At 37.5% G+C, this 26,246-nt stretch overlaps 1 protein-coding gene across 36 annotated transcripts in view; it reads right to left on the reverse strand.

The window, feature by feature from the left end:
* Positions 1–1,855: 1,855 nt before the first annotated feature.
* The window catches only part of NRXN1 (neurexin 1), a 743,929-nt gene continuing 719,538 nt past the window's right edge, over positions 1,856–26,246 (reverse strand). For 24 of the 36 annotated variants that reach the window (XM_076334782.1, XM_076334774.1, XM_076334790.1 and 21 more), the window contains 2 exons: positions 22,650–22,737; positions 1,856–5,213 (listed from right to left, as the gene is read on the reverse strand). In XM_076334782.1, the coding sequence (XP_076190897.1) occupies positions 4,906–5,213; positions 22,650–22,737 (396 nt within the window). In that variant the 3' untranslated portion in view covers positions 1,856–4,905. The remainder of the gene's footprint in view (positions 5,214–22,649; positions 22,738–26,246) is intronic. The other 12 variants (XM_076334784.1, XM_076334791.1, XM_076334781.1 and 9 more) reach the window with 1 other exon arrangement.

The following is a 26,246-nucleotide window of genomic DNA, read 5'->3' on the forward strand; positions in this document are numbered from 1 at the left end:
TCTGTCAAAGACCTTGAGTAGGAAGAAGCCTCCAAAGTAAGCGGGTAAAGGACTGGGTGAGTTCTGGCCCTGCACCTCACAAAACTGAGCAGACCTGTATCAATGACTTTTTTTTTTTCTTTTCTGGAATTTCTAGCTCAAAGCTTAACCCGCGGGGGATGCTTCTGGTTTCATGGAGAGCAATGACCAACCAAAGGAGGAATAGACCATCCAGAGAAATCAGAGGCTGGCAGGCAAGCAATTTTATCATCCCCAAGTGTTCATCAATTCATAAATTGATTTAAGTGCAGTGTGGATTTCTCTTTCTCCCCACTTCCATGAGGGCCAGAAACATTTTAATGCTGAAATACTTACAGACTCTAACAAAGTGGGGGCTTTAAAATAAATAGCCTTCGTTCCAAATCAAATTGTACTGACAAATCTGGCTTACCCCCGCACAATGCTTCCAAGCACCTCTAAACAGGACTGTACTGAACTTAGAAGCAAATTTCTATAATCAATGAGAGAGTCATACCTAGATACCCAATTTAAAACTGTTTTGTTGAACTATAAAGAAGTCATATTGGAGGAATTAACAAACAGTTGTCATTTACAGCCTACATGTGTGCTCTATTTCCCTTATTCTAAGTTGCGTTTGGGGGGATTGTTTAGTTTTTTCTCTTTTTTCCTCATCCTGTGAAGGTTTTTTAGCTACTTGGCCACAGTGATGACTGATTATGGAGGCCACCACTTAAAGCGGTTAGCTGATGATGGATGATGCAGGTACTGAGAGGCCATTAGGATTTTGGTGAAAGGGAGACCACAGTATAGATGTAAGAAAAAAATGAACAAATACAGTGTAGAATTAAAAAGTGTATAATTAAATGTGGGGGTTTTGTAGTAGAACAAAAATCACTATTGTTATAGCTCCTTTAAATGTGTATAAAGCATTTTCCTAAATGGAATGTTCAGTATTTATTTAAACACACACACACACAAAAAAAGTACTAATCCCAGTATAAAGCAGTTTAGAAAGTAAGTTTAACTATAAACTGTTTTATACCAATGGAAGATCAGGGCTGTTTTCTCCAGATATTCCTCAACTTATCTAAAATACTTCAGTCTATACCTAATTAAGCAGATGAGTAAATCCCATTGAAGTCAAAGAAGCTACTGATGTGATTAAAGAAGATACATACTTAAATTCTATTTGGAGTTTAGATCCAAAAGCTTAACTCCATCCCCATTCAGCAATACATTTAGGCAACTTTAGACACTTGCTTAAATCAATAGGATTAGATGTTTGCTTGAAGTTACCCATGAATTTAAATGCCATGCTAAATAGGAAAGTACTTATGTAATGGATTAGCTCCGGTTGAAATTTTGTAATTATTATCTAGGAATGTTTTAAGGACCTGAAATATGTTCATTTTTCCATTAATTTTTAAACCATCTTCTAGACAAGAAAAAATATTTTCAGTTTTATCTTTTCATCCGATTACCTTACCTTCTGCCATCTTCTTTCCACCAGGAAAAAAAAAGTGGCGGAAAAGGAAGGGAATTCTTTTTTCATTCATAGGGGAAGGGGAACATCGAGTTTTAATTTCTTGATATAAAAAAAAAAAAGCTAGAAAATTTCAAATGAAGTAATTGTATGCAAAACCAAACAATGCATTAATGTAATTCATACTTTTCTAACTGGGTCAGTTGAACACAAGACTTGTAGAAGGTTTTCACTTAAGTGTACACTGAGCTCTGAGGACAATTTTTCCTGACATGAATGTCTGTAACTACATACCAATTTACCATTTCTTTTCACTGCTTTAAGATGAACAGGTACTCCAGATCTAAGAGCAAGAGAAGAAACAAGCCAGCATTTGTATTAAGAAACATTTTTATTAACAAAACAGTAAATTCCACTTGCTTAGCATTTCCAATAATGAATAAATTGGCCTTGCAACAAATAAAAAAATCGTAAATATCTATCACAGAAAGCACTATAAGGTTAGGGGCATTGGGCCTCTCTTCGATGTCTTAGGGTTGAAAGTTTCACATGTTATTTAGTGTTTTGTTAAAAAAGGCAACACAATACAGTCATAGAAATGAAGCCATCTCAGTCAAACAAATTAGGTTATTATAGAGAAAGGATCCAATTTAATGTTAGGTAGTTGGCTTATGTCTGTTTGTTTGTTGTTGCTGCTGTTTTTAAACACAAAGGAATTTTAAATCCACTTGCTGGCACTTCTGATACATCCATATTGTTTTTTTGTTAAATTATGAAATTAAAGAGGAAAAAAGAGAACCTTCAGAAACAGTGTTAAAATTGTGTTTGCTTACTATAATAGTAGCAGATCTTTTTTTCCTTGATGTATGGATTTAGTTAAAGATTAATCTACCAAACGGCCTGGAAGTTGACCTGACCATGCTATTTCATTAATGCAATCAATACCAAGCAGAAAAGACCATTTCATCTCGCCCAAACCATATTCCGTCATGTCCAGTCTCCTGTCATCAGATTATTCTTGTTCTTCTACGTGTCTTCAAGCACTGAAATCTGAACACCACCTGGCTTTCAACTTCTTCTTTCCCCCTCCAGCTGAAGTCTCTTGCTTCCAGCAATGACCTCCAGTATACCCGACCCTGCTGTTCCCTAAGTACAGCTGTCTTGTAAAGGTGGGAGAAATTATGAATGCCACAGGTGAACAACAATCTAAGAAATGAACATCAGATGGATTTTGAGAACCTGTTCTCATTTTTGTGTAAATGCTAATGAAAATAAAAAATTGTTTTACAAACATGACACACCTCGATGTGGTTGGCAACCTTCAAGAGAGGTGTTTTCATGTCAGCTACATGTATTTTTAAAGTGCTCTGACTCCCAGATAGATAGCTGTACCAGTTTCCAGCCGCCTTCATCAGCTACAGTGAAAAACATACAGTAAAATATTTTGTGCCTGCTGTTTAAAGCTAATTTTAAATTCTTCCTTCCTGTCTGTAAGGTGTGAACAACTATATCCCTCCCAGGAGGCCTTCCAATGATTTGGTTGATTTCTATTGAACTACCCTCTTTCTGTCTAATGTATTCCCTTTGAACTTCCGTGTAAATAAAATGTTACGCTATGATTTATTGCTGTGAACCTAATGAAATAAGACTAGAAAAAAAACTTAACATGTAAATTACAGCATTATATTCAGTATGTTTAACTAAAATGCATTAATGTTTTATATATGCAAGAAAAGTTATGTGTTACTTTAAAACATGATGAACTTCTATTTGTCTGGTTATGATGTCTTGCAATACTACACAATCAACTTAGCTAAAAATACTTTTTCATATGTCAAAATGCCCACCATTGAAAAATACTATCGTGCACCTCAAGATTATTTCCTTTTTGGAGAGAGGGGTAAATTCTGCAGTAGAATCAGCCTGGATAATTAAAATGTGTCTTTTTAGATCTTTTACCATCCAGTGCTATAGTAGCTGTCGTTCATGTAACTGAATGCCAGATAAACACTATATGATACTTCCTAAGATTCTCAAGAAACTCATCATTCTCATAATTTCTTAAGAACAAGGTTTCTGTAAGGCAAACCATGCTCTCCAATAGTGAAGCTTTGACTGGAAGCCAAAGGCCAGTTTAAGTCACTAAATATTTAGCTAATTAATGAATGTATATTTCTAGGAAAATTGGCCATTCTGATCAACTTCATTGATGCATATCAGGAGCAAGAGATGGGGATAGGAGGGAGAAGACAAATTACAGTAGAGATATATTTTTGCTTTCTAGTCCACTTCTTTCATACAAACTACTAAAACTTAATTGCAACAGAATAGAGGCTGTACAGGTAAGAAAAAAATTAGCTGACTCTTATATACATTCATACACATCCTCCTTAGTATAACCACTACACTGTAAATTAAAAAAAAAACGGGGGGTGGGGGTGGGGAGAAGTCTGGGACAATTTATAATGGCTGCAAAAAAACTGAAGTATGTCTGTTGCTCCAGATGTCATAAAACTCTATACCTAGCAACACTTATAACATTGAGTTTACCAAAAATGGCTGAAGAGCAGATATAGTTTGCATTTTCTATACAACAGGCTATAAAACATCACTTATCACAGTCCAGAAAGCACATATAGATGTGTTTTTATATAAACATATGTAATAACATATTAAGCGTGCATGAAAATTTCCCAATGATTGCATCTATGCCCTCTTGTTTGTTTTTTTCTTTTTTTTTTTTGTGGAAATGTGCCTTATATTCCAGATTTTTGTTTTTGTTTTTGAAAATAAGGCCTCCGTACTATTTTCCTCACAACCAGAAAGGGGCTTTTTGAAAGTATTTCTACGTAAGTCTTCAGAAAAGCCAGCACTTTGTTTCAAATGCAAGTTTCCAATCACTGCTTCACTGCACCAGACGGCAAACTCTTTATGTTTGCTTGTTGAGTCACCATATATAATGACAGTCTTCTCTGACAATAAGACTAACTTACTTCTCAAGAAAGCGCTAGCACTTTGGCTAAATCCAGAATCATAGGTAGCTTCTTTTTTCTTTTTTTTTCCTGTTTTGTTTTTTTAATTTGTTTTGTTTCATATTGTGCCTTGATGCTGTAGTAATACTCCTTGCTTTATGAATGCGTGGTGTCATCATTGTCTTTCAGAAATGTTCCAGCAACATAAAGACAGGCAGAGTAAATGAAAACACTGTGGATGTTAGGGAATTTATCAGCTCCTGTTTCTGAAAAACAAGAGCATGAAATGCTTGTTTTTAAAAACAGTCTTTCCTTTCTGATTGCATTCCCTGTCTTTTTTGTTTGTTTATTTTTGAATGTGCTTCATAAAAAGTAAAGTAAATAAGTTTGTATTATGTCTCAGATAAAATGAAGACTATTTCTATACAAGCGTTCTTTTAGATGTTGAGATCAGACATAGTACTCCTTATCCTTATTTTTCTTGTTTTTGTTGGAACTTTTAGCGCTGTTGGGCTGTTTTTCCTTGATCACAGCCCCATTGGATTGTGCTGAGTTACTGATGTAGTTTCGACTCTCATCTACATGATACGATCCTTCGTCTCGATTCCTGTACTTGTACATAGCGTACAGGAGAATGAGGATACACAGCGCCGCTGCTGCCACGATCCCAACTACCATGCCTGTTGTGCTGCTGGATTCACGAATCACCTCGGATGAGCCAGGGTACTCCCTTCCTCCTCCTGCCCTGGTAGGATTTGCTGTAGGTAGATAATGAAATAAGGGAGAGGTTATTATTGAGTTTGCACATTGAGGAGTTAGTCATATCTACCTGCTACAGACATGCACCTTTCTAATTGCACTCACTAGGTCAGGACTGCCTATCAACGTACCCTACTCTACCGGTTTGAAAACATGTAGGTTTGCAGGTGATTCCATTTTCATGTCTGTCAGCACAAGTTTTAAACAAGGAAAAGGACAGCAAGGAAAAATCTCATTTTAGCCTTCAAAAGTACAATTTCTCCAAATGTTGTTATTAAGCAAAGAATGCCTAAATAATCTGGAATAACAGGCGTGCCACAATTTAAATGCCAAAACACGAACATCTGGGAGGAAAGGATCTCCCTGTCCCACTCCCTCCCTCTCTCTTCCTCGACTTCAGTAAAGAACGAAAAGTGACACTATAGTACTTATGGAGAAGACAGTGATGATAAGACAGACTACCAAGCAGAATGGGGGGAAAAAAATCAAAATTCCCCCTAATAATAAATGACAGCAGCCAATAAGTTGGCTACAAATAAGGTATCCTCAGCTCTCCTTTAGACTTCCCTCAGCAAGCTTCTCAATTTCTCCTTTCCTTCTAATATTTTTTGCTTCTCTTTTTTTCCACATTAATTATACTTACTTTTATTACTTTTAGAGAGCTATCCAACCCTAGCTTCTCTTTTCGAATTCACAGAGTCTTCCCTGAATACGGCTACCCTTTAGAGCACTTTTTCACTCAACTTCTCCCATTCCCTCTTTTCATCATTGACGCCAATACCAGACATTCTTTCAAGCAATGCTTTATGCCCAGAAAAAAACCTCTCAAATTGCACAGAGCAAGGCCTCAACCTTCTAAGAACCCACCTCTCAGGCCAGACTCCGGTCTTTTCAGTTGTGATATGAACTGAACTGACCTATGTCTTCAGACTGTAAAGTCTTCTTGATAGGAACTATTGTGTTGTCTGGCACATTTTATCCCCTTGCACAGCCCTGTGGAATGAAAGCCTAATTCCAGGAGGAATTTCTAGGTTAAATGCTCACAGCACACACAATGCTTATGCATTTCCCATTATCTCCTTTCTTTACTGAATTTTGCAGAAGGAGGAGAGGCAGATCATTGTATAGAATCTCTTTAAGTGGCAATAGCTGAGATGGATCTTCTTCTGTAACTTAGCAAGCGTTATGGACAAAAATGAAGTGACCTGGGTGTGTGCAATATTCCTCTAATTATACCAGCATTTCCAGACTCCTGAGAGGCGGTGTACCCTCAGCACTGCCAGCGTTGGCTGAGCTCAGGAGCAAGAAAAGAGCAGTGAGTGAACCAGGGTTTCCCACTGAGCAGTGCAGAACACTCTCATTAAGCATCCAGGCTGGCTTATAGAAACCGCATTTTAAATCATTATGCATGGCTAAAAATGCAGTCAGTAAAATATAAATGTTAACTATAACTTTAAAATATTATTAAACACTAGTTTTACAATATATTCATAATGTTAGCTTTATCAGGCCAAGTTTGGACAACCAGAATTAAAAGCAGCCACCAGCTACAGACACCGACAATTGGCCTGCGAACAATAAAACGCAGCAAAAAAGCCACAAACCCCAAAAAGAACTAAATTCCCTCCCCACCTTGGTATTACTCGTCTTTTATTTATTGGTGATTTGTGTTCCTACTGTTGAAACACCACTTCCTGGCAGTTATCCCACATAGGTTTAAAGAAGGTGACATTTTATTTGGCTGAAAGAACAGAGGCATCACAGTAAGACTCAACTGTCATTCGTGTCAAATAGTATTTTAACTACTTTTTTTTTTCCCCCTCTGAAAGTTCTTAGTTGTTATGAGTTGGTACAATTGGTATTTTCTATGACTACACAAGAGATCTTGAAGTTTCGCTTCAGAAGGCTCTAAGATTTTTTCTCATTTCAGGGTAGATGCCACCCTACTAAGAAATGTGGTCTGTCTCAAAGTAGTCAGTGACTGTTTTAGATCCTGTTTCTTCATTGTAGCTATTGTAGAAAATGGAAATTCTTTTACACATAGGGTGTCATTTATTGTTTTACAAGAGACAATGCATTGTTGCAGAATAAAGACTCCTGAGTATTTCCATAGTGAATGAAAATGAGACAAAGTCTTATCTTACTGTGTATGATTTCAGGAAATTAATTTCTGTCTAAGAAATAATAGAAGCAAATTAATAAACTCTATCAATACCTGATGGAAAAACAGCTGCTCTTTCTCTTTAAAATAGAGACATTTGGGCCAAATGCCATCAACTAACTTTACAATTAATGTCTACTAAATGACACTTAACAGCTTGCTCAGAGGAAAACATTCTTTTAACATTGCAACCTAAAAAAACATGTAAGGAATATTTTTCAACGTTACCTAAACTCCTGCCTTTCACCTGATGGCATCCTTGTATTTTTAAGAATGTTTTCACAATTATCTCATTTATCCCATCTGTCTGAGGAATATTCAACCACTACATTAATGTTATTTAAACTTACACCATTTTCAAAGCATCTGTTGTTACATTTGTTTAGACTTCTGTAAAAGGAACACTTCAGCAAGGGAAATGACTTCTTGCTATTTTTCTTCTGTTTACATTAAAATATTCTTTTAACCTAGCAGGGCCTCTCAAGACAAATGAAGGAGGAGGAAATAAGAGGAAAGTTTTACAAAGCACATGGGTTTGTCTGTGAGCATTTTAGGTAGGAAAGGCTAATGGAGCACACGCTGAAGCAAGTGTCCTATTCTGAGACAAGGAGGAAAAGGCCACTGGGAAAAGGCCAGCCTACACTTCTTCTGAAATCCGTAACATTGCTGAAACAGCTGCCTTCTATTTAAGTAGGACCTTTATCTTACTGAGACTGGAGTACCCAAGGGGAATTTACCTGGAATTTTTTTCCCCTGCAAGACAGGAACTATTGCAGGGGACCACAGATGATCTCAATGGAGAGCAAGTGAAGGTTATAAGGTTACAGAAATCTTGCTTTTTGCTTCCCAACTCTTTGAGAAACACATGATGCAGTTTTCTTCCTAGCATCTTGGTAGCTGAACCAGGCAGAGTCATTGGCTCCTGGCATAGCAGCAGAGGTATGTCTGTGGGTAACCTTGTCTGCTACTCGGTTGCAGTCTCTGTTAGTGTCTGCAGCATCAAAAAGACACTAACTTCATGCCATATAAAGTTTCTTATTGTAAATGAGAAGCTAAATACCTTATAGGTGAATGTTAAGATTAAATGTCATAAAAATGACCCCAATTTTTAAGAATAAAAAGTCATCCCCAAAAAATCCTGAAACAATCTATAATAAGTTGAGGACGGTTTGATTAGGAACAAGAGAAAATCATGAAGACTGTGATTATGCTCAGACCATGCCATAACAGTGAGAGAAAATAAAAGTCATCTTGTGGTGCAATGATCCCTTCTTAAAACAACTTCTTTGATGCACAACTCTTCCCCTGAACAGCACACAACCAGCCTTTTTGGATTGCGTCAAAGACCAGCTTAGAAGAGCCTGATTTTTAAAAGCCTCTTCTACCACTTATGAAAAACTTTGCATGAAATAATAGCAATTGAGCACAGTTTTACATTGTGTAATAATGGATTAGAAAGTTATTATTCTTGAATGTATTTCTAAGTGGTTTAAAATTTAAAGGGAAAAATCTGACTATTTTCAGTGCCCAGTTTTCATTAATACTGTGAAAAGAAAATTGGAATTGCAGGCTCCCATGGTGTTCGTGAATTGAAATTAGCAGACTTAAAACCAAAACAAAAAACCCAACAAAAGGACCCCAAACCTGTTTTCTTTACATTTATGCCTTCCCACAAACTGTGAATAGGAAATTACTCACAAGACAAGAATGTTTAACTACTGCATTTGCAATGAGGTATGAAGGCAGTTATTTACAGGACACATACTAATTTTCACTCTGTGAGCTATCATTGTAGACCTGTTTGTGGTCGACTTTCTGTAGCATTGTTGAATTCTGGTGAACTGGTTTCTGAGCTCACTGCAACTTCAACATCTCATTACAACGAATACATCTGAAAAACTAATCTCAGTGCTTCCTCTGCTGAACCGGTGGGAGAGATGCAGCCTAACTGCAAAACCAGGATGAGGATCTGCTGTAAACTTTTGCAAGAGACTAAGCTCAAACCCACCCTGGTCTGAATACAGGGGTATCTCAGCCTGCTCCCTCCCTGCTGAACCTCAAGTGGCTCTCGAGGGGAGGCAAGAACTGGCTCCCCAGGGGATGTCCATCAATGACTGAGCTGTCATGGGAGGGAAGGAGTATGAGGTGGTTCCACATGTGGCTGCTATAGCTCAGTGACAAACTTTCATCAGACTTGGAAGAGTCTATATCCAAAGCCATGATCTAATCCACGTGAGAGAGGTACCACAAAACTAGGTGCGTTGCCAAACACACACTCTACACTCCTTGATCATGATGGCATGATGATTCAAAGAGAACGGGAGCTAAGACCTGCACTGTGATGTGGTGGAGAGGTGTGGTGCTTATGAGCAGAGTACCTACATTTGCCATCTTGAACTCGTGCCATTGCATTTGTTCCAAGAAATCTGTCAGATGCTTACTTAGCTTGAGGGAACAAGACAATAACCTACTTTCAAATGTGTTTAAGAGAAAATTATTAAGGTATCTATCTGTTCTACTCTGGTGCGCAAACCCAGGTTCTTTACCTCCTATAAATCAAAATCTCGAAGGTTCTCCAAAGGAAAGGTATAACGCATTAAAATACCTCTAAAGTGACATTAACTAACTTAGCTAGTCGTAAAAATAGTCTAGCAGCGAAACACCATCCACAGCTAAAAAGGTTGTTTTGCTAAGAAGCTAAATGCTGTCTCTGCACAGAATATAGTGTTTATTTCTAAGTGCAATGATTTGTCATATATTGACTTCAAATCATTTACAAATCCTACCAAGTCCTTAGGACTGCAGGTTTTGCAAGTAACATTTTTTTTCCTGTGGTTGAGAGGTGGGAGAGTTGTTGTCTCAATCTTCTTTAAATGTCAACATAAGTCTAAAGGGAGATAGGTTAGTTGGGAGCACAGTGCCAGTTGATAGAGCACACCAAATCAATGGGTTTTATAAGTTAATATGCTCTGCAGAGCTGAGGGGAATATTTCACACAGTTTAATAAGAAGCTTTTGTGAAAACATTTTCCACAAAACTAAATTTAATTTTAGCCAAAATGGAAAATGTAAACCAATATATCACTTAATGTTTTTAGCAATCTTCATCCCTGTGCTCTTACTCTCTTTATTAGTATATTTTAACAAATTCAGTTGTATTGCTCCTCTTTTAGTATTCCTCCTCTCCTAATATGGATCCTTTCTCCTTTTACCAGTTCAGCTGTCAGTCCTACCTCTCCCCACTTCTACATTTGTCATTCACCTTTGCACCTCCACTTCTTTCTTTTCTACATGGAGTAGTTTATCCCATCTTTGTGTGTGTGTTCTGGGAAATCTTTGCTAATTTATTACTTTGCTTCAGAAATTTTTGACTGATCAGCAGAGTCAGTGGGTGGTCTAGATTTTAAATTGAAGTATTCCTAAATGGGAAAAAACCTAAATGCTTTTGCAAATTAGATAACATAAGGATGACAAAAAACAAATATTACACTACTGATAGCATGTTTTCAAGCTAGAGCTAAGCTGCTGTAATCATGGGGAACCAGTTCAGACAGCTAAACCAGTAGCTTTTGCTCAGTTAGTTGCCTGCAGCTCTAGCTCCCTGAAGACTCAGATGAACACCAGTGGTATGGCAAGAAAAGGGCAGAGGCACTGGAAACATAAATTTTTGGTGGCAGCTAACTGTAAGATTGCCTTCGTTTTACAAAAAAATTAGCATTAGTGACAGTGACATTTGGGCCTCACTGAACGTAGCAAAGCTTTGCCACTGAGCTTCACAGGACCAAGGTTTCATTGCTTGCTATTTTTATCATTATCATCTCATTTTAAAAAAGAAAAACCACCCCAAACCCAAACCATCTAATCTAGGAACCAGTTTTCTGCAAGGGAACACCAAAACCTAGTTATAAAGAGTGAGGAATCTGATGGCTTGGCCTGCAGAGCAAGGAATGATTCTTGCTCGTGAAATGAGCTGGAGGTGCAGACACCCACATTAATCTTTGCAACCGTGGGTGATTCCCTGACTGTCTTCCTTCACTAAGCAGCTACTACATGAAGAGATAAATGTCTGTGCCACAACCATTATATATATGGCTTGAATGTTGGAGCTGAAAGCACGCTGCATTCAATTTGCTCTAAATACTGTCATCAAGTCAGATCCATTACTGACAAAGTTGATAATGTGCCTGGGAAAAGAAAGGGACAGGCTTTCAAGACATCCAGAATATACATGCACACACACTGGAAACACGACCGCTACAAATACCAAACTACACCCGCTAAACAAAGGCTCGGATACAACGTGCGGGTATAGCTATACTTGCTCAGCCTGAATCGTATTACTGCCAAGACTTTATATGCTTCTCTGGGGCTGGGAAGATAAAGATAAATGGACTTCAGGACTGATAGATAGATATCTAGGATAGATTCTTACACTGACACAGGTTGCCCAGAGAGGTGGTGGATGCCCCGTCCCTGGAAACATTCCAGGTCAGGTTGGACGGGGCTCTGAGCAACCTGATCTAGTGGAAGATGTCCCTGCCCACGGCAGGGGGGTTGGACTAGATGACCTTTAGAGGTCCCTTCCAACCCAAACTATTCTATGATATAAGTAACACGATGTAATTCATGTTCTTTTTCTCATGACAAAATTACTAAAATGAGTAAGACCCCCTTGTTTTTCTTTGCTTCTCTCATCATACTCTATAAAACAATACTGGTGTGTCTGATGTTAGCACAAGAAAAAAGACTGATATCTATAAAGCTTTGTCTTCTTTTGGAGTATGATTCTCACGTTCTTGCTACTTTCATCTTTAATTTATCCCTTTTCTGTAACTTTTTAAAGGGTATGTTCACAACATGCTGTATCTAGATCAGAATCTACTGTTTAAGCCAGCTTACATTTAAACTGTCAAAGTCCCAAATCTAGACCACAGCTCTTAACCTCAGGAGAAGTGCTGGTTTTGAAACCTACGGGCCAGAATAGCATGTCAACACAGCAGAACAAGGTCTTTATATAGATAGAAGGTCTTTATATAGTTAGAAGGAAATAGCCTAAGGTTAGACTATTTCAGGTACATGCATCCTCATTACAGGTTACTTTTGCCTTGAATTTTCCCTGCTTCCATTTATGAGCAATATCCTTAGAGAATATCTAGTTCTCAAACTTGTCAGCATTCACCTGCCACTTTGCAGGCTGTCAAATGACTAGTCACACACTAAAAAGCCCCTATGTTTCCACAGAGGTTTAAATCAGGTGTTAGCAAGTAGCTGAAAACTAGCAGCAACGGTGGTCCTACTACTAGGTATGCAAAAGACAATGAAAATTCACACTGTACTGATCGCTAGAAAACACCAGCAAAAAGTTTACCGTTTGCCCTTATCTCCTTTGTCTGGCAGCGGGGTAAGCAACCCTTTTCGCTGCCAGCAGTCTGTTAACATGGTAATTAGTTGATAAGCTGCAGCTGGCATACACCAACTACTTTGTTGGTACACCATATTAATTGAATTTATCAGGTATTGCAAATGATTGGTTAGAAGCACAATGGTTTCCTTACACACCTGTAATTCCCCTGTTTGAATGCAGAAAAATGGAGCTGCAAAAGAGCGCTGGAATAGACAGTGTCCTGTGTCACTTAACTCGGAGAGGCAAAGCACTGGCCTCTGCCCTCTGTCCTGCATGCAGTGCAGCCAGCTTCCCTCTTCCTTAGCAAAACTGCATTTTCCCTGTTTGGTAGGGGTGGCTGCCTCAGATTCATAGAATTATTAAGGTTGGAAAAGACCTCTAAGATCATCGAGTCCAACTGTCAACCCAACACCACCACATCCACTAAACCACGTCCCTAAGTGCCGCATCTACACGTCTTTTAAATACTCCCAGGGATGGTGACTCAACCACTTCCCTGAGCAGCCTGTTCCCATCTTTCTGTCTAGTCCTTCCTCCAAATAGTAGCTGAGGTAAAGCAAATTTCCTGCAGAATTTTAAGGACCTGATTTAACGTCACATCGTTCAAATGTGGTATGAGAGAAAGCCTTGGCATAGAAATTGAGCAATACAATGTTAATTTAGGCCAGTATTTTGGCTATAAACCTTTTTATACCTTTGCAAAATACTGTCTTTCTTCTACTACCATGTCCATAAAAACAAGGATGATAAATAGTCCTGAGGGAAAGGTTTTTTCCCACAAAAAGAGGCAAATTCAATGCATATCTATTACAGTGACAAGAAGTAGTTTCAGTATTGCTAGTGTCCACAATACAGTATGCAAGAAAATATATGCACTAGATGCAGCAAATCAAACCAGAATGAAGTGTAGCTCAAGGAACACCAGTAGCATATCATCTAATTTCAAACAAACTAGAACGACTGATTTATTTATGTCAAAAATCTACGTGCAGTCTTGATTCTATGTGTAAGCTTCATTCAAAGGACCAATTTTTAGGATTATACACTTAGGATTTTTAAGCAGATTCCCATGAAAACTAATGGAACCTGTTCCAGATTCAGTCAGCTATTTACTTCATCCTCATGCAAGCAAATCCTCTGCCTTTCCAGAATTTATTTAATAAGACAAAAGTCTCACTCAAGTCAGCAAATTACTAAACTATTTCTGGAAACCTCAGTTTTGCAATTACTAATTTACTTATTTTCTGCGTTTTTCAACCAATGTCAGTGTGTGAAATCCACCCATGGAAAATGTTTTGAGAGTCCACATAATTTTTATTTGGTTTTACTTAAATGGTTTCAGTAAATCTAATGTTTACAAAATAACCTGAAAACCAAATTCCTCTCTCAGGATGCAATTAGGACAGGTCAGTGCTGGTTTTCTTACACTTTACTTGTGTATTGTGCTTCTATCCCAAATTGGAAAGACCATACTTTAGAAGACAAAATAGAGATTGTTCCCTGTCGGAGTTCAGAAAACTTCAACTGGCATGATAACATGGGCCACATAACGGATAAGATCTGACTTGGTATTTCAAAAAAGAGAGGAAGAAAGATTATTAGCATCTAAATGAACGATATAGTTTATCTACTGAAATATACATAAAAAAACCTTCATGATAGTTCAAAAACATATATATATATATATATTATTTTACACCCTGTTCTTCAGTTAAGTGGTTCTTTGATTCCAGATTGAAAAGATCTACACCATTTTTAAAAATGGTGGAAACATCTCATAATAAAAGCTGTCAGAGCACACACATCTTCATTTCTGTGGTGAACAACTAAGAATCACAAGAGATTTAGAACTGCCTAGAAACTATTTTCACATATTAGGGATACATGCACAGAAACCGGGACTTAATTAGTTGTGTTATTGAAAATCTTGAGTATCAGTCTTGAAAATCAGGACTGCTTTGTTTAAGAGAGCACGGTCATAGATCCAATGTCTTTTTTTTTTTTTTTTGTCTGACAAAGCCGCTGCATTACCAGTCAATTAATTCTTTAAGGTCTATGTAATACCTCATTCAGTAATTCTGTACTTTGTTAGATTTATTTCTTCTTTTTTTTTTTTTTTTCTGAGTCATTCTGGACATATCTCACTCTCCGGTTAATGCTGGAATGGTCTGTAAGGCAGGTTCTTTAACTGGGAGTAGCAAGAAGTATAGGTCAAGCAACTGCTTATATGCTAGCAACAGTGGTTTCTGCAAATTTTTCTAGGGCAAGTCAGGAAGGTAAGCCCTCAAGATGTATGGTATATACAAGTATGCATATACTTGTGGGGAGGGAGAGAGAAAACAAGAGAGAATGAATATTAAATGGACTGTGAGACAAGTAATTTTCCCCAAATAGCCTCAACAATGAAACAAGACCATATTCCTCACCTTGGTGTGCGCTGAATGAGAGTAGTCTTCTCCTGCTCTCCTCCAACCCTGCCCACAGAACTGCGACCCTTAGCTCTAACCTGCTCTCCATTCGCTTCCTCTCACTCACATTATCTCATGTAGGGATTGTACACTTGCCTCTGATTGACTAACATATCACTTCTACACCTGAATAAAAGGACACTATATTCATAGACATTTTATTGTCCATGATCCAGACAAGCACTGAAAAATCTAGGGATTTCCACCTAAGACAGTGGGGACGACACATACCGTCCACATGTGTTTGTGAATGAGTGATGTGGGGTGCCTGGTTTGCTTCTCTGCATTCACATCCCAGTTCTGGTATCATAGCAGGATCATGTGCTTCAGCTTTGCCTATAAATACCTTCAGAACTGAGTCGCAGGCAGTGTTTTACGTCTTTAAAAGAAAGAAAAATAACAGAGCCTTCTTTCATGGGCCACCCCTTCAGGAGCATTGAGTAATGTGCCCATTTTTCTTGAATTATTGTTTATAAAATGAGTAAATTTCTTCAAACTACTAGAAACATTACCATCTGGTTTTGTCTATGCTGTGGAGATGTCTAACTCCAAACCACTGAACATGTAACAGCAGTACTAATAATTGTCACTTAATAAATTTCTCTGAACTGTCTTTTCATGTTGTTTGCATATGTCTGAAGCATGAGGTAGAGCTTTAGGTACTGCCATACAAATAATAATCCCAGTATTTACATCACAAATGTTTGCCATTCTTGTACACATTATAGAAGTGAGAATGTCCAACTTTAGCAAGAATATGAGTGGAATATGAATGCACCCTCAAAGTTCACACACAAGGAAATCCGTTCATCATTTACACACCAGTGGAGAAGGCCTTGTGCAACTTAACAGAGAACTTAGCATGATTTACAGCAACCTGATGTCAATATTTCTTACCAGTCTTAAAGCATAGTGAGCCGCTGATGTTACATTAATAGAAAACCATTATGCTCAGGAAAAAACAGCCAGCTCCCCAGTTTCCATCCGTATTCTGCCTTCTGATATGTTCATATCACTGTGACTGCAATTAATACATGCTAGAAAACATTACCCTGTGCTCTCATCTCTAGGCTATGTATTAAACCTCTCTTTGAATTACATATGTTCAGCAAGGAGTATCTACTTAATTTTTCACATTTAAAAGGCATGTTTAGCTAACAATAGCTGCATTTTGTCTTAAAGTGTGCTTAAAAAACAAACTTTAAAATAATTTCATGCTGGTCACAAAACCCCTGTACCAGTTGAGGTTACACAAAGAAAGGATGTGTAAGAGTGTGAACACCACAGCTGCCACCAAAATTACACAGAATGCAGTTGAGGAGTCAGAATTCTTTAAACTATTGAAAAATTATTTGTTAGAGTGAAAGAAAACCCTTCCATTCAGCACATGCTATTGTTTTCAGCTGCTTCCAACACTGGGAATGTATGAAAATCCATAGGACTGGCTGGAAAGCTACAATTCTACTCAGTATTCCCATGTTTCAGTGACATGGCTAGCAAAGAGTAGAGATCAGTGTTGGTACAATGGATCAATCATAATTTTTAACCTCATTTTCTTAGACAATTTAGGAAAAAATTCTTTTTAATCAAATTCAGATGAGAAATGCCATATTTGTAATTCACAGTGACAGATACTAAGAGCTCAGTCTATTGATAAAGAAGTGGTTCAGTTTGTAATAAAATAATTTGGAAAAATGCAACATTTTCTTTCTGTTGCTTTGGGGGTCTTTATGATTTATAAAAAAATTAAATAACCTTAACAACTATTTTAACTTCAATTATAGGAAAACTAAACTATATCTGAAGCCCCTCAGTTCCTTTATGTATAGACATGGTAAGTGCTAACATTTGAAAGTTTGTAAATAAGGCATAAATTTCACCCTATAGTAGCTCATACAGACACGTCTATATGTGTTTCAGCTAAGCATTTTAAAAGGCTGATTCAAGACAACCCAGCGATCTTTCCAGTACTGGAAATGCATACAGAACTACAGGATAATTGGACTGAGGCACAAATATTCCCTTTATGTCTTGAGCCATAATGAACACAGTAGCCCTGTGAACTAACTGTAATTTTATTTTTCTTTGTTTCAGCTCCTTGCACAATGAATTCTATGAAGTGCATTAAATAGGGCACTTGCAGTGATGTATAAATTATAGGAGTCACTTCACCTCCTACTGCAATGTTATCTTGCTGCCAGATGCACCAGGAATACAGCGCAGTAATTCGTGACAGGAAAAGAAGATCATGACTTCTAATAATGAGCATAAATCATTCACAGTCCATATTTCACAGCTCTGCCTGTTAGAAAAATAGGTTTCAGTTCTGGGACCAAAACTAAACCATCACAAAGTGTTTGAGAACGTATGGTTCCTAGCCACCTCCATCTATCCAATACACGTTACCACACAGCAGGGGAGGTACATATGCGGGAAGCAGTTTGCATGCAAAGCCCCATACTGTTCTGCTCACAGGACAAAGCCTTCCCCAAAGCAGTGACTGAACTGTAAGAGTCATCTTAAGTAGTGGCTCGTTTGCTCTCTCTTGGCTACACTGATGCTTTGAAGATTTCTGACCGTCGCCAGCTGTTTTCTGCAATGCAATGAACCTGACCAAGATGTAGGAAAATCAACACATGCTCAAAGATCAGTCCATAAGCATCTATCCTATTGTTGGTCCTTACTTAATAATGTAGGAAAATAACTGATCCCATTTCTTCCTCAGAATCAAGAATCAGGGCTAAGAAAGGTAACTAATGCTACCAGTCGGTGTACATCACTGAACTCTGTCCTGACTATTCTTATCCTATTTACCTACAGAACAAGTACAGGACAATATCTGATACCAGTGAAACCTGGTATCCTGAGAAGTGGAACCCAAGAACTGCCAGACAAACGCTGATCAAGAGATGAAGAAGTATTTTATTTGCTTGCAACGTGTGAACTGTTGGTAGAAAGAAACTTGTTTGAACCTGAAAAAAGCTTGTTTCTACAAGACCATTTTTTCACTCTGAAGGTTGTCTTTTGCTAAAACTTCCAAGACCAGCAAATACCATATATTCTGGCTTTAAGACTGCCAAAACCTCTGTCCATCCCATTTCTGCTGGGGCCATTAGGAGAGGTTTTGAACCTAATTTTTAACTTAAAGCTTTGTCAAGTCCCGAGTTTGAGAAGGATTTAACTGTAATTTGCAGAAAAAGAACTGTTTGTGCATGTTCTAAAAACTGTAAGACTTTTCCCTGGTCTAGATTTCCCTGCCATTAAACTCAATGATTTCACTTCATTTGACCCAGTTTGGACTTCTCTGTGTTTCGGAACATTTCAATAGCTACAGAAGTGGCTAGATAATAGCTAACAAATGAAATACCAGCCCAGCGTAACTGGAACAAATAAACTGTGTAGCACAAATGATCACTGAAACTCAGCAGAAATCAGAGCGCTGTACAGAGCTCAGGAAAGGCTGGAACAGCCGCCCTGACGTGCAGAATGGCAATTTGTCCACCTGCAGTTTTATAAGTAAAATCAGTAAATCATCCCAGGTCTTTTTTTTTTTTTTTGATGGGTTTCCACTAACATTTTTAATAACTTGTCTACAAAACGAAAAGGCTTTATTATTTCTTCTATGACACAAAGCTGAGGAACATAAACTATTATTATTTATTACTATTATCATCATTCTTCGTGTTGTTATTAGTATTTAGAGTAGGAGAGGGGAATGTGGAGAGACTGTGAAAACAATATGTATTGCCTTACTATACAAAACATAACGCAAAGTATGTTGACTATGTTTTGCATGCTAATAAATTTGTTATGACTTCATCCAATTACAGCACATTTAGCAGTTTGTATACCACAATGAAATCTGCAATTATAATTTTTGTGACTTTATGTTCCAGACAAGTTGATGGGATTGCTGCTTAGCAGCTCCTAATCTGGTCTACGTTTTTATGTCCCATATGAAATTTGTTGCAAATTGCATCTTTCCATTTATTATTTAGAAGACAGGTGCACAGAACGCGAAGCTGGTGGTGGCAGACCAAGACTTGTTAGCCACTACAAACTGCAGCATATTTATCCTAGAAAAGAAGCCCTATTTTAAGCATAAATCTCGCTGATCAGTAAAATCTAGCATATCAGTAGTTTCTGTGATATATAGGTTCACCACATTCAAACTGTTTGTTGAATAGGCTCTCATTTTGAGCTGAGAACTTTGGTTAGAAATAGGCATATTATGGGCAATGATCATGTAGATGTACATTTATGGCTGTCAATAAAACTGAATGGGCTCGGGCCATCCCTTAAACGTATTCTTGCTATAAAACTGTTGACCTGAGAGCTCCGAGTGTGCTGCATCGTCTCTTGTGCTGGGGTGGATCCCTTTGCTGTCTGACCGTTAGGCAGCAAGAGAAGAAATCTAACAGGATCTCAGGTTACGGCCTCTGAAGTGAAAACATAAAATTGTCCGAATCATCATAATTTCTGCCTCCTAGAAGTATCTGTTAGGAAACATAAGCTTCACCAACATTAGTGAGGATGTTAAGGAGTAGCTGTGGAGAAGCAACTCTGGTTTGTGAAAAGGGTTAAGGGGAAAAAGTTGAACTGAGCCATGGGAAGAATTTAAATGGAGGGACAAATCCTTTTGCAAATCCTATCGCAAATGAAAAGAAAAAAAAAATCATTAATCTGTCACTGTCAACGATATTATGCTTTTCTCCCTTAAGTTCCAGCCTACTGTTAGGAGTAGCTCAAATCCATATGGAGACTGCAGTATTATTGAGATGGAGCAGTGCCTACAGGACTGACTATTCATGGAGAAAGCTTATTCATAAGACTAAGTGACTAAGACTAAAACAGCTTATAGAGAGACAGATATGCTAGCAGTTATGACTCCAGTAACCCCTTTGGTTCATGTTGTTTCAAATATGAGAAAAGGACAAGGCCAGTGAAGAGGGAGGCAAACTAATAGCTTTTAAGAGTTGAGAGTGGGAGGACAAGTGACATTTTGACGTGAAGAATGACAGATAAAATGATCCAGACAATTGGGATTATGGAGAACATAATTCCTATGCCAATCCATACTTTTTTTAAAAAGCAGTAGCAGTTGGGATCCAAGAAATGAAACGCTCAAACCATTCTCAAATAGACGAAAATGAGAAGTGGAGCTGGGTGATGAATGATAAGCTAAAACCAGAAAGTAAACACAAAGATGTAAAGCTAATGGCAAGGTTTTGCAGGAAAAGTAACATTCACACTCCCCTTCTGGACCACAGTTTGGACAGAAATGATAACCTGTCAGAAAGCCTCATTTCACCCCTCCCGTTCCTGCACCCACCAGCCAAATGACTGTGCTTGGCTCCAGGACTACTGAGCATTGCAGCCCCAGATCTGAAGTTCAAAACAACCCCAGAGAATAATTATTCAGAAATTTCATTTGCTTTCAGCAAACTGTAAGGCTGAGGTAATGCAAATACATTTCTAATACAACAGCTGCACTCTAAGAGGGTTTGGAAAATTTTTTAGTGGTAGGTAACTAATTATTATTTTACATTTACTTTATCAAATTTCAAAAGAATTATTAAAATAATCTATATTTACAGTAGATAAATGTAAATGTATCTATTGAACAGCACTGCCTGAGTTAACTACAGCAAGGAAGCAATTGGCATGGATGAGTTCAGAGCCATCTGAGCTACTGCATTGACTCGTAATGGACAAGACACAGTCTTGTTAAACTCAAGAAGCTGAAAATAAGAAGGAAAGAGCAGAAAAAAAAATCCTGGAAATTAATTTTCAAACTTTCAACAAATGAATTCTCATCACAATTCCCAAATAACTTCCTCATGAAGTCATGGGCCTTCTGCAAGTGAAATGTCTTCCTGAGAGGTGTAAAAAATGTGTAAGGTGGGTGTACCTGTTGCTGCTCAGTTTTAAGAATGGTTATTCCATCTCATGGCATTTTGAAAAATGTCAGCAATATTTTTGGCCAGAAAATTTCATTGGAAAGCAAAAGAAACCAGCCCCAAACTATTCTCATCAAATCTATAAATATCTTGGTTCCTGGAAGAGCTCAAATGCCATCCTGCAGGTCCATCAAACACTGAAACAAGTCATAAATGTCTCTGCCTTTACTTAAATTTAAATAAATAATTTTTGCATGGGGGTATTAGGCTGTGTGACTTCAAAAAGGAACCACGCATCTGCATTTGAAGGAAAATCTGATTTGACTTAAGGCTATGTAGACATATCCCCTGCCCCAGATTTGAGCGTTGTACTAAGATGGCTCTCGGTTGTGATACGCGTTAATACACTAGTCTCAAATTTCATTCATTTCTACCTGAACTAAATATGTTACTGCACAACAAATTGATCTTAATTCTTTTACTATTAAGTATTATAGCAAGTACCAAAGACTACCAAATTACCTAAAACAACTGACAGTAAGCTCGCTACCAAATATCACAGGATTCAAGTGAATAAGAAAAACTGAGATATATATGGTACCACAAGCTGTTCACTCAGAAAAGGTAAAAGCTAACTCAAACCAACAAAGAAAGCAGGAGTAAGTCATTGGACGTATGGGATTTTTTAAAGGTTATAGAGTAATATAATTCTTCAAATTGCTATTATGAAGTTTTGCATTCCTTTCACATCTGTGATAAACATTTGGATTTTTAGAGAAGGTATGTAGTATTAATTGAATATAAAGGTAAGTGGGAAATCGTATCAGAGAGAAAAATTAGTACCAAATCTCCATTATTCAGGGGGAGTAGGAAAGACGTGGCCAAAACACTACAAATATTTTGTTCCACGGAAAATACTAGAATGTCAAAATTTTTCATTTCTAATCAGAACTGAAACATACACTCTGAATTGTCTTGGCTTGGAAAAAAGCCGTAAAACAATGTGAAATTTGAGACTGTTGTATTCTATGTCTTCAGATGGTATTTTACCATCTATACTGTATTTCATACCATAAACAGTAATTCAAAATTAACTCTGCTTCTACTGCTGACATAATATGACACTTGAAATATGGTACTTTTATCTTATTTGGGGGAAATGCTTAAGGCACAAGCAATTGCAACATCTTTCTCCTAAATGAAGTTGTCCCTTTATCACGACAACACAGTTGCAGTGGCCCCAGAATGCCCTACCCAGCCCAGCCTCAGGTCCTTGGTCAAGCTATAACCTGCCTCAGATCACGACTATCAACGTGCTCCCATCCGTTGTCTTTGAAAAACGTATAGCAAACTCTCCCTCTCCACTGACACTGCCATGTGTAGAAAGGCCCCAGTTCAACTTCTCCCTGCTATGTAAGAAAGGTCTGTCCCGCTAGATGGGACTCTGGGGGACTGGAGCATGCAAATATGAAATAAAAGGAAGTAATAAAAAAGTTGACTAACCTAACCCACCTGAGCTCGGCTCACAGGGATCGATGTCCTCGTCATCGCTAGGACATTCAGCCGAGGCCACCAGGATGTCATCTGTGGTCTGCAAAGGAAAGAAAAGTCAAATAGATATATTTTAATTGACTGAACATGTTGTAAGATTCTCACTGGCATTTCTTTTATTGCTGGGATTTATGCAAGGCCCAGAGCATTCCAGACTTCATATGTAATGGCACAGTGACACTCTCCAACTCTGTATTAATGGGATTTTGCTTTCCAGTTCGCACTTGTCAGTTTTTAGAAGAACTGTGTTAGATATCCAGTGGAGGCATTTAAACATTTTAATATTTTTTTGTAATAAGAACAGAAAGTAGAAAGAATATATATATTGGGGCTGCTGGCCTTCCGTCTTTATCTCCAATATCTCTACTATGATATTGCTGAAAACACTGACAGCATTAAAAAACCAAGTCAAAATATTGAACTGCCTGCAGCTGTTAAAACTATCAGAAATGTAGCGACGTTTTCTCCATTAATTGCACTTGCTTTCTCAGATGTATAGCCAAAAAAAAGGAAAAGAAGCAAACATAAGTCTCACTGAGTTGAAAACTATTAAATGAAAAGAAAGTAAAGGAACAAAAACAGTAATAAATATATGCAGTGTTAGAAAGTACCATCCTATTTTCTTAAATAAGGAAAAACATCCTGTTTTCTTAAATAAGTATTGCCCGAGTACTGTGCTTAGATCCGAAGGGCTCTAGGAACATCTGTCCAAAATGAGCTTGGGCAGTTCTTTGTATAAAGAAATCAAATAAACCAAGACAAAGGAGACAAACCAAGGGATGTATGATACAACACGCTATGAAGAAAAGAAACGGGGGACTCCTATCTACTGCTTCTTACAGTGCAAGAACAAGGGGGTATTCAATGAAACACTGAGGCAATCAATCTGAACCTGATAAAATGAAATACCTTCTGTTCAAGCCACCTCTGAGAACAGTAATTTAGAAATGTAATAAGAACATCCACAGTTATTAGGGGAAATAATAGCAGGGAAATATAAACTGTCATGCTCCTGGTCATTTCTCAGACAATTACTAATGAGGTTAGGAAGAAGCTTTTCCTATGGGCAAGACGTTTCATAACTGTCCGTTTCAAGCTTCTCTTCACCTCACCGAAGGATATACACAGAGAGAATAAGACTACATGATACTGAAACAAGCAGCTGAGGATGATGTAGCAGGCAAAAAGCCGTTCTTGGATCCCTGTATGATACATATGCCAATGAAGAGATACAACCCATTTTGGTCAATGTGAAATATTATTTTTAGGGTTTTTTTTTTGCATGAGTATAGGAGAGGGACATTACAACACATCAAAGTTTTACATCAGTTTAAGTCTGAGTATGTAATAATTTTATTTCTGTACAGTATGGCCAAAGCGTAACCAATGTTGTTTATCGTTATTATTCTAACAAGTTTTAAAGCAAAGCGTATTACAGTAATAGGCTTTTCTTTGTCATGTTTCAAGAATATTAATGAACATATGCTTTCAGCACTTCTGTGAAGTAGGAAAGTGATACAGGAATACATTCATTAATATGTGAGGCATAACAAAGAAAAGCCTACTATAATAATATTACATTTTACAGGTAGAAGACTGAGGCATAAAAGAATGAAGTAACTTGCTGAAGGTAACCAAAAAGGCTATAGACAACAGCTGTGTTATGTCACAGTTCAATGCCATAATCACAAAAATTATCTTTCCTTATAGCTGTGAAAATTTATAGCTGGGGGAAAGCACTCTGTAAATCTGTAAGGCTGCCAAAATGAGTTGGCAGATTTGCAATGAGAGTTAAAAAGACCAAAAAAAAGTACTCTAGTTGTCCATTCTTTCTGCCATGTAGAAAACAGAGTTATAGCAAAAGCCAGCTGCAAACATCCTCTTGAATTTCTAATGCCCATTTCTTTTCCCCGAAATACAAACACTTAAGCTTGAAAATCAATATCTTAGTCCCTCTCTGGAAAAGCACCTATGTTTTTCCTAAGGTATAAAGAAAAAATAAACAACCAGGTAACCAATAAAGCCTGCATATAAAAAGTTAACTCTGTACTGCAAAAGCCACAACTGAAAGTGTAAAAAAGTACTAATAAATATAAAAAAAATCATGCATCTCCCAAACAGTTTCAATTTGGTCAGTGAAACCACAGCATCATATTTTTCCTTCTGCCCATAACGCTGGAGAAGACACTATACATTTATGACCTGCAGCCAGAATACTGAACATTTACCAATTGATCACTGGAGAATTGTACACAAATACCATTAAACAGAGCGCCTCACATGCATACGTAACAGCCATCGCAAGAAATGATGTTCTGTGAGATCTACTGGTCTCACTGGAATTTTGTTTAAGGGTGCTTTGGTACATGCATGGATGAGTAACCCTTGTAACTTGAGTGAACTGAGGTAAAATGATCAGATTGATTTATAGAATTATTGCAATGTCTCTGATTATTCTTGATACAGGATAGTATGGTCAGAGTTTACTTTAAGTAACTTTTTGTACAGTTTGTACAGTTTGCACTGCATTCAAATTTAACAGAAAATAACTATAGAAAAATCATACACTTTAAGTATCTTAATGTATGAGAGGTACTTTGCTCAGTTACTTATAAGAGGGAGTGTCAAAACTGTCTTTATAAAGTGACACTAATTCCAGTCTATGGAAAGAGTATTCACACCTCCACAAGAACAAAGGGATGTTCCTGACTGATAAAAGTGCATGTATATTATGGGTACAGAAATGAATAGTACCTTAAATAAATGTGAATACAGCACGTCAAGAAAGACCTCATTACTGTCTCAGAATATTAAAGGAAATGATGTATGTTTCAAAGTCAATACTAGATATAAAACTAATTTTGTTGCAAGCAATAAATCAAGTATCAGTATTTGAATAAGAAGGGAAGTGGTGAGATGATGTGAAAAATGTTTTCTTCAGAAAAATATGTCAGGAAGAATTCCAGTTTAAGTATCAATTAACAGATGTGTCACAACCTCCCCCCTATTCTCCCCTTTTCCCAAACCCAAATACCTCTTTCCCGCTACTCATACATATTTTCATCAGAAAAAAGGCAAAGGAGCTGTGAAAGGCAAGTGAGATGGCAGTGACCAAGCTACAAATGAAAGCCACTGGACTGCTTAACACAATTTAAAATGGGATTAAGAATTAGCTAAAACACTAGAGAATATAAAGAATACATAAATTAAAGAAATACTATGGGCCAGCTACCAGAGTTCTTTCTCCAGAAGAGCTCTGACTGACAGGAATTGACCTGAACAGAGAGCAGGATTTAGACCTAAGGGTCTCAGACAGCCATGGGGTACAGATAAATAATGCAAGATAGAGTAATATGTTTTACTTACTGCACATTATCTTTTCCTCATGCTTTTTAATTTGGATGGGAAGATTTAAAACAAATCAGTTCTCCTAAGTGAATTGCAATTGTTGCTAGTACTATGGCTAATTTACAGGACACTGCTTCGAGCATTCTCATTAATCAAGGATTTAAAAGTCAGTGGAAAATCCCTTATTTACAGTGAGTGCCT

This window comes from Aptenodytes patagonicus, chromosome 3 (assembly GCF_965638725.1).
Source record: "Aptenodytes patagonicus chromosome 3, bAptPat1.pri.cur, whole genome shotgun sequence".
NCBI classification, from domain to species: Eukaryota; Metazoa; Chordata; class Aves; order Sphenisciformes; family Spheniscidae; genus Aptenodytes; species Aptenodytes patagonicus.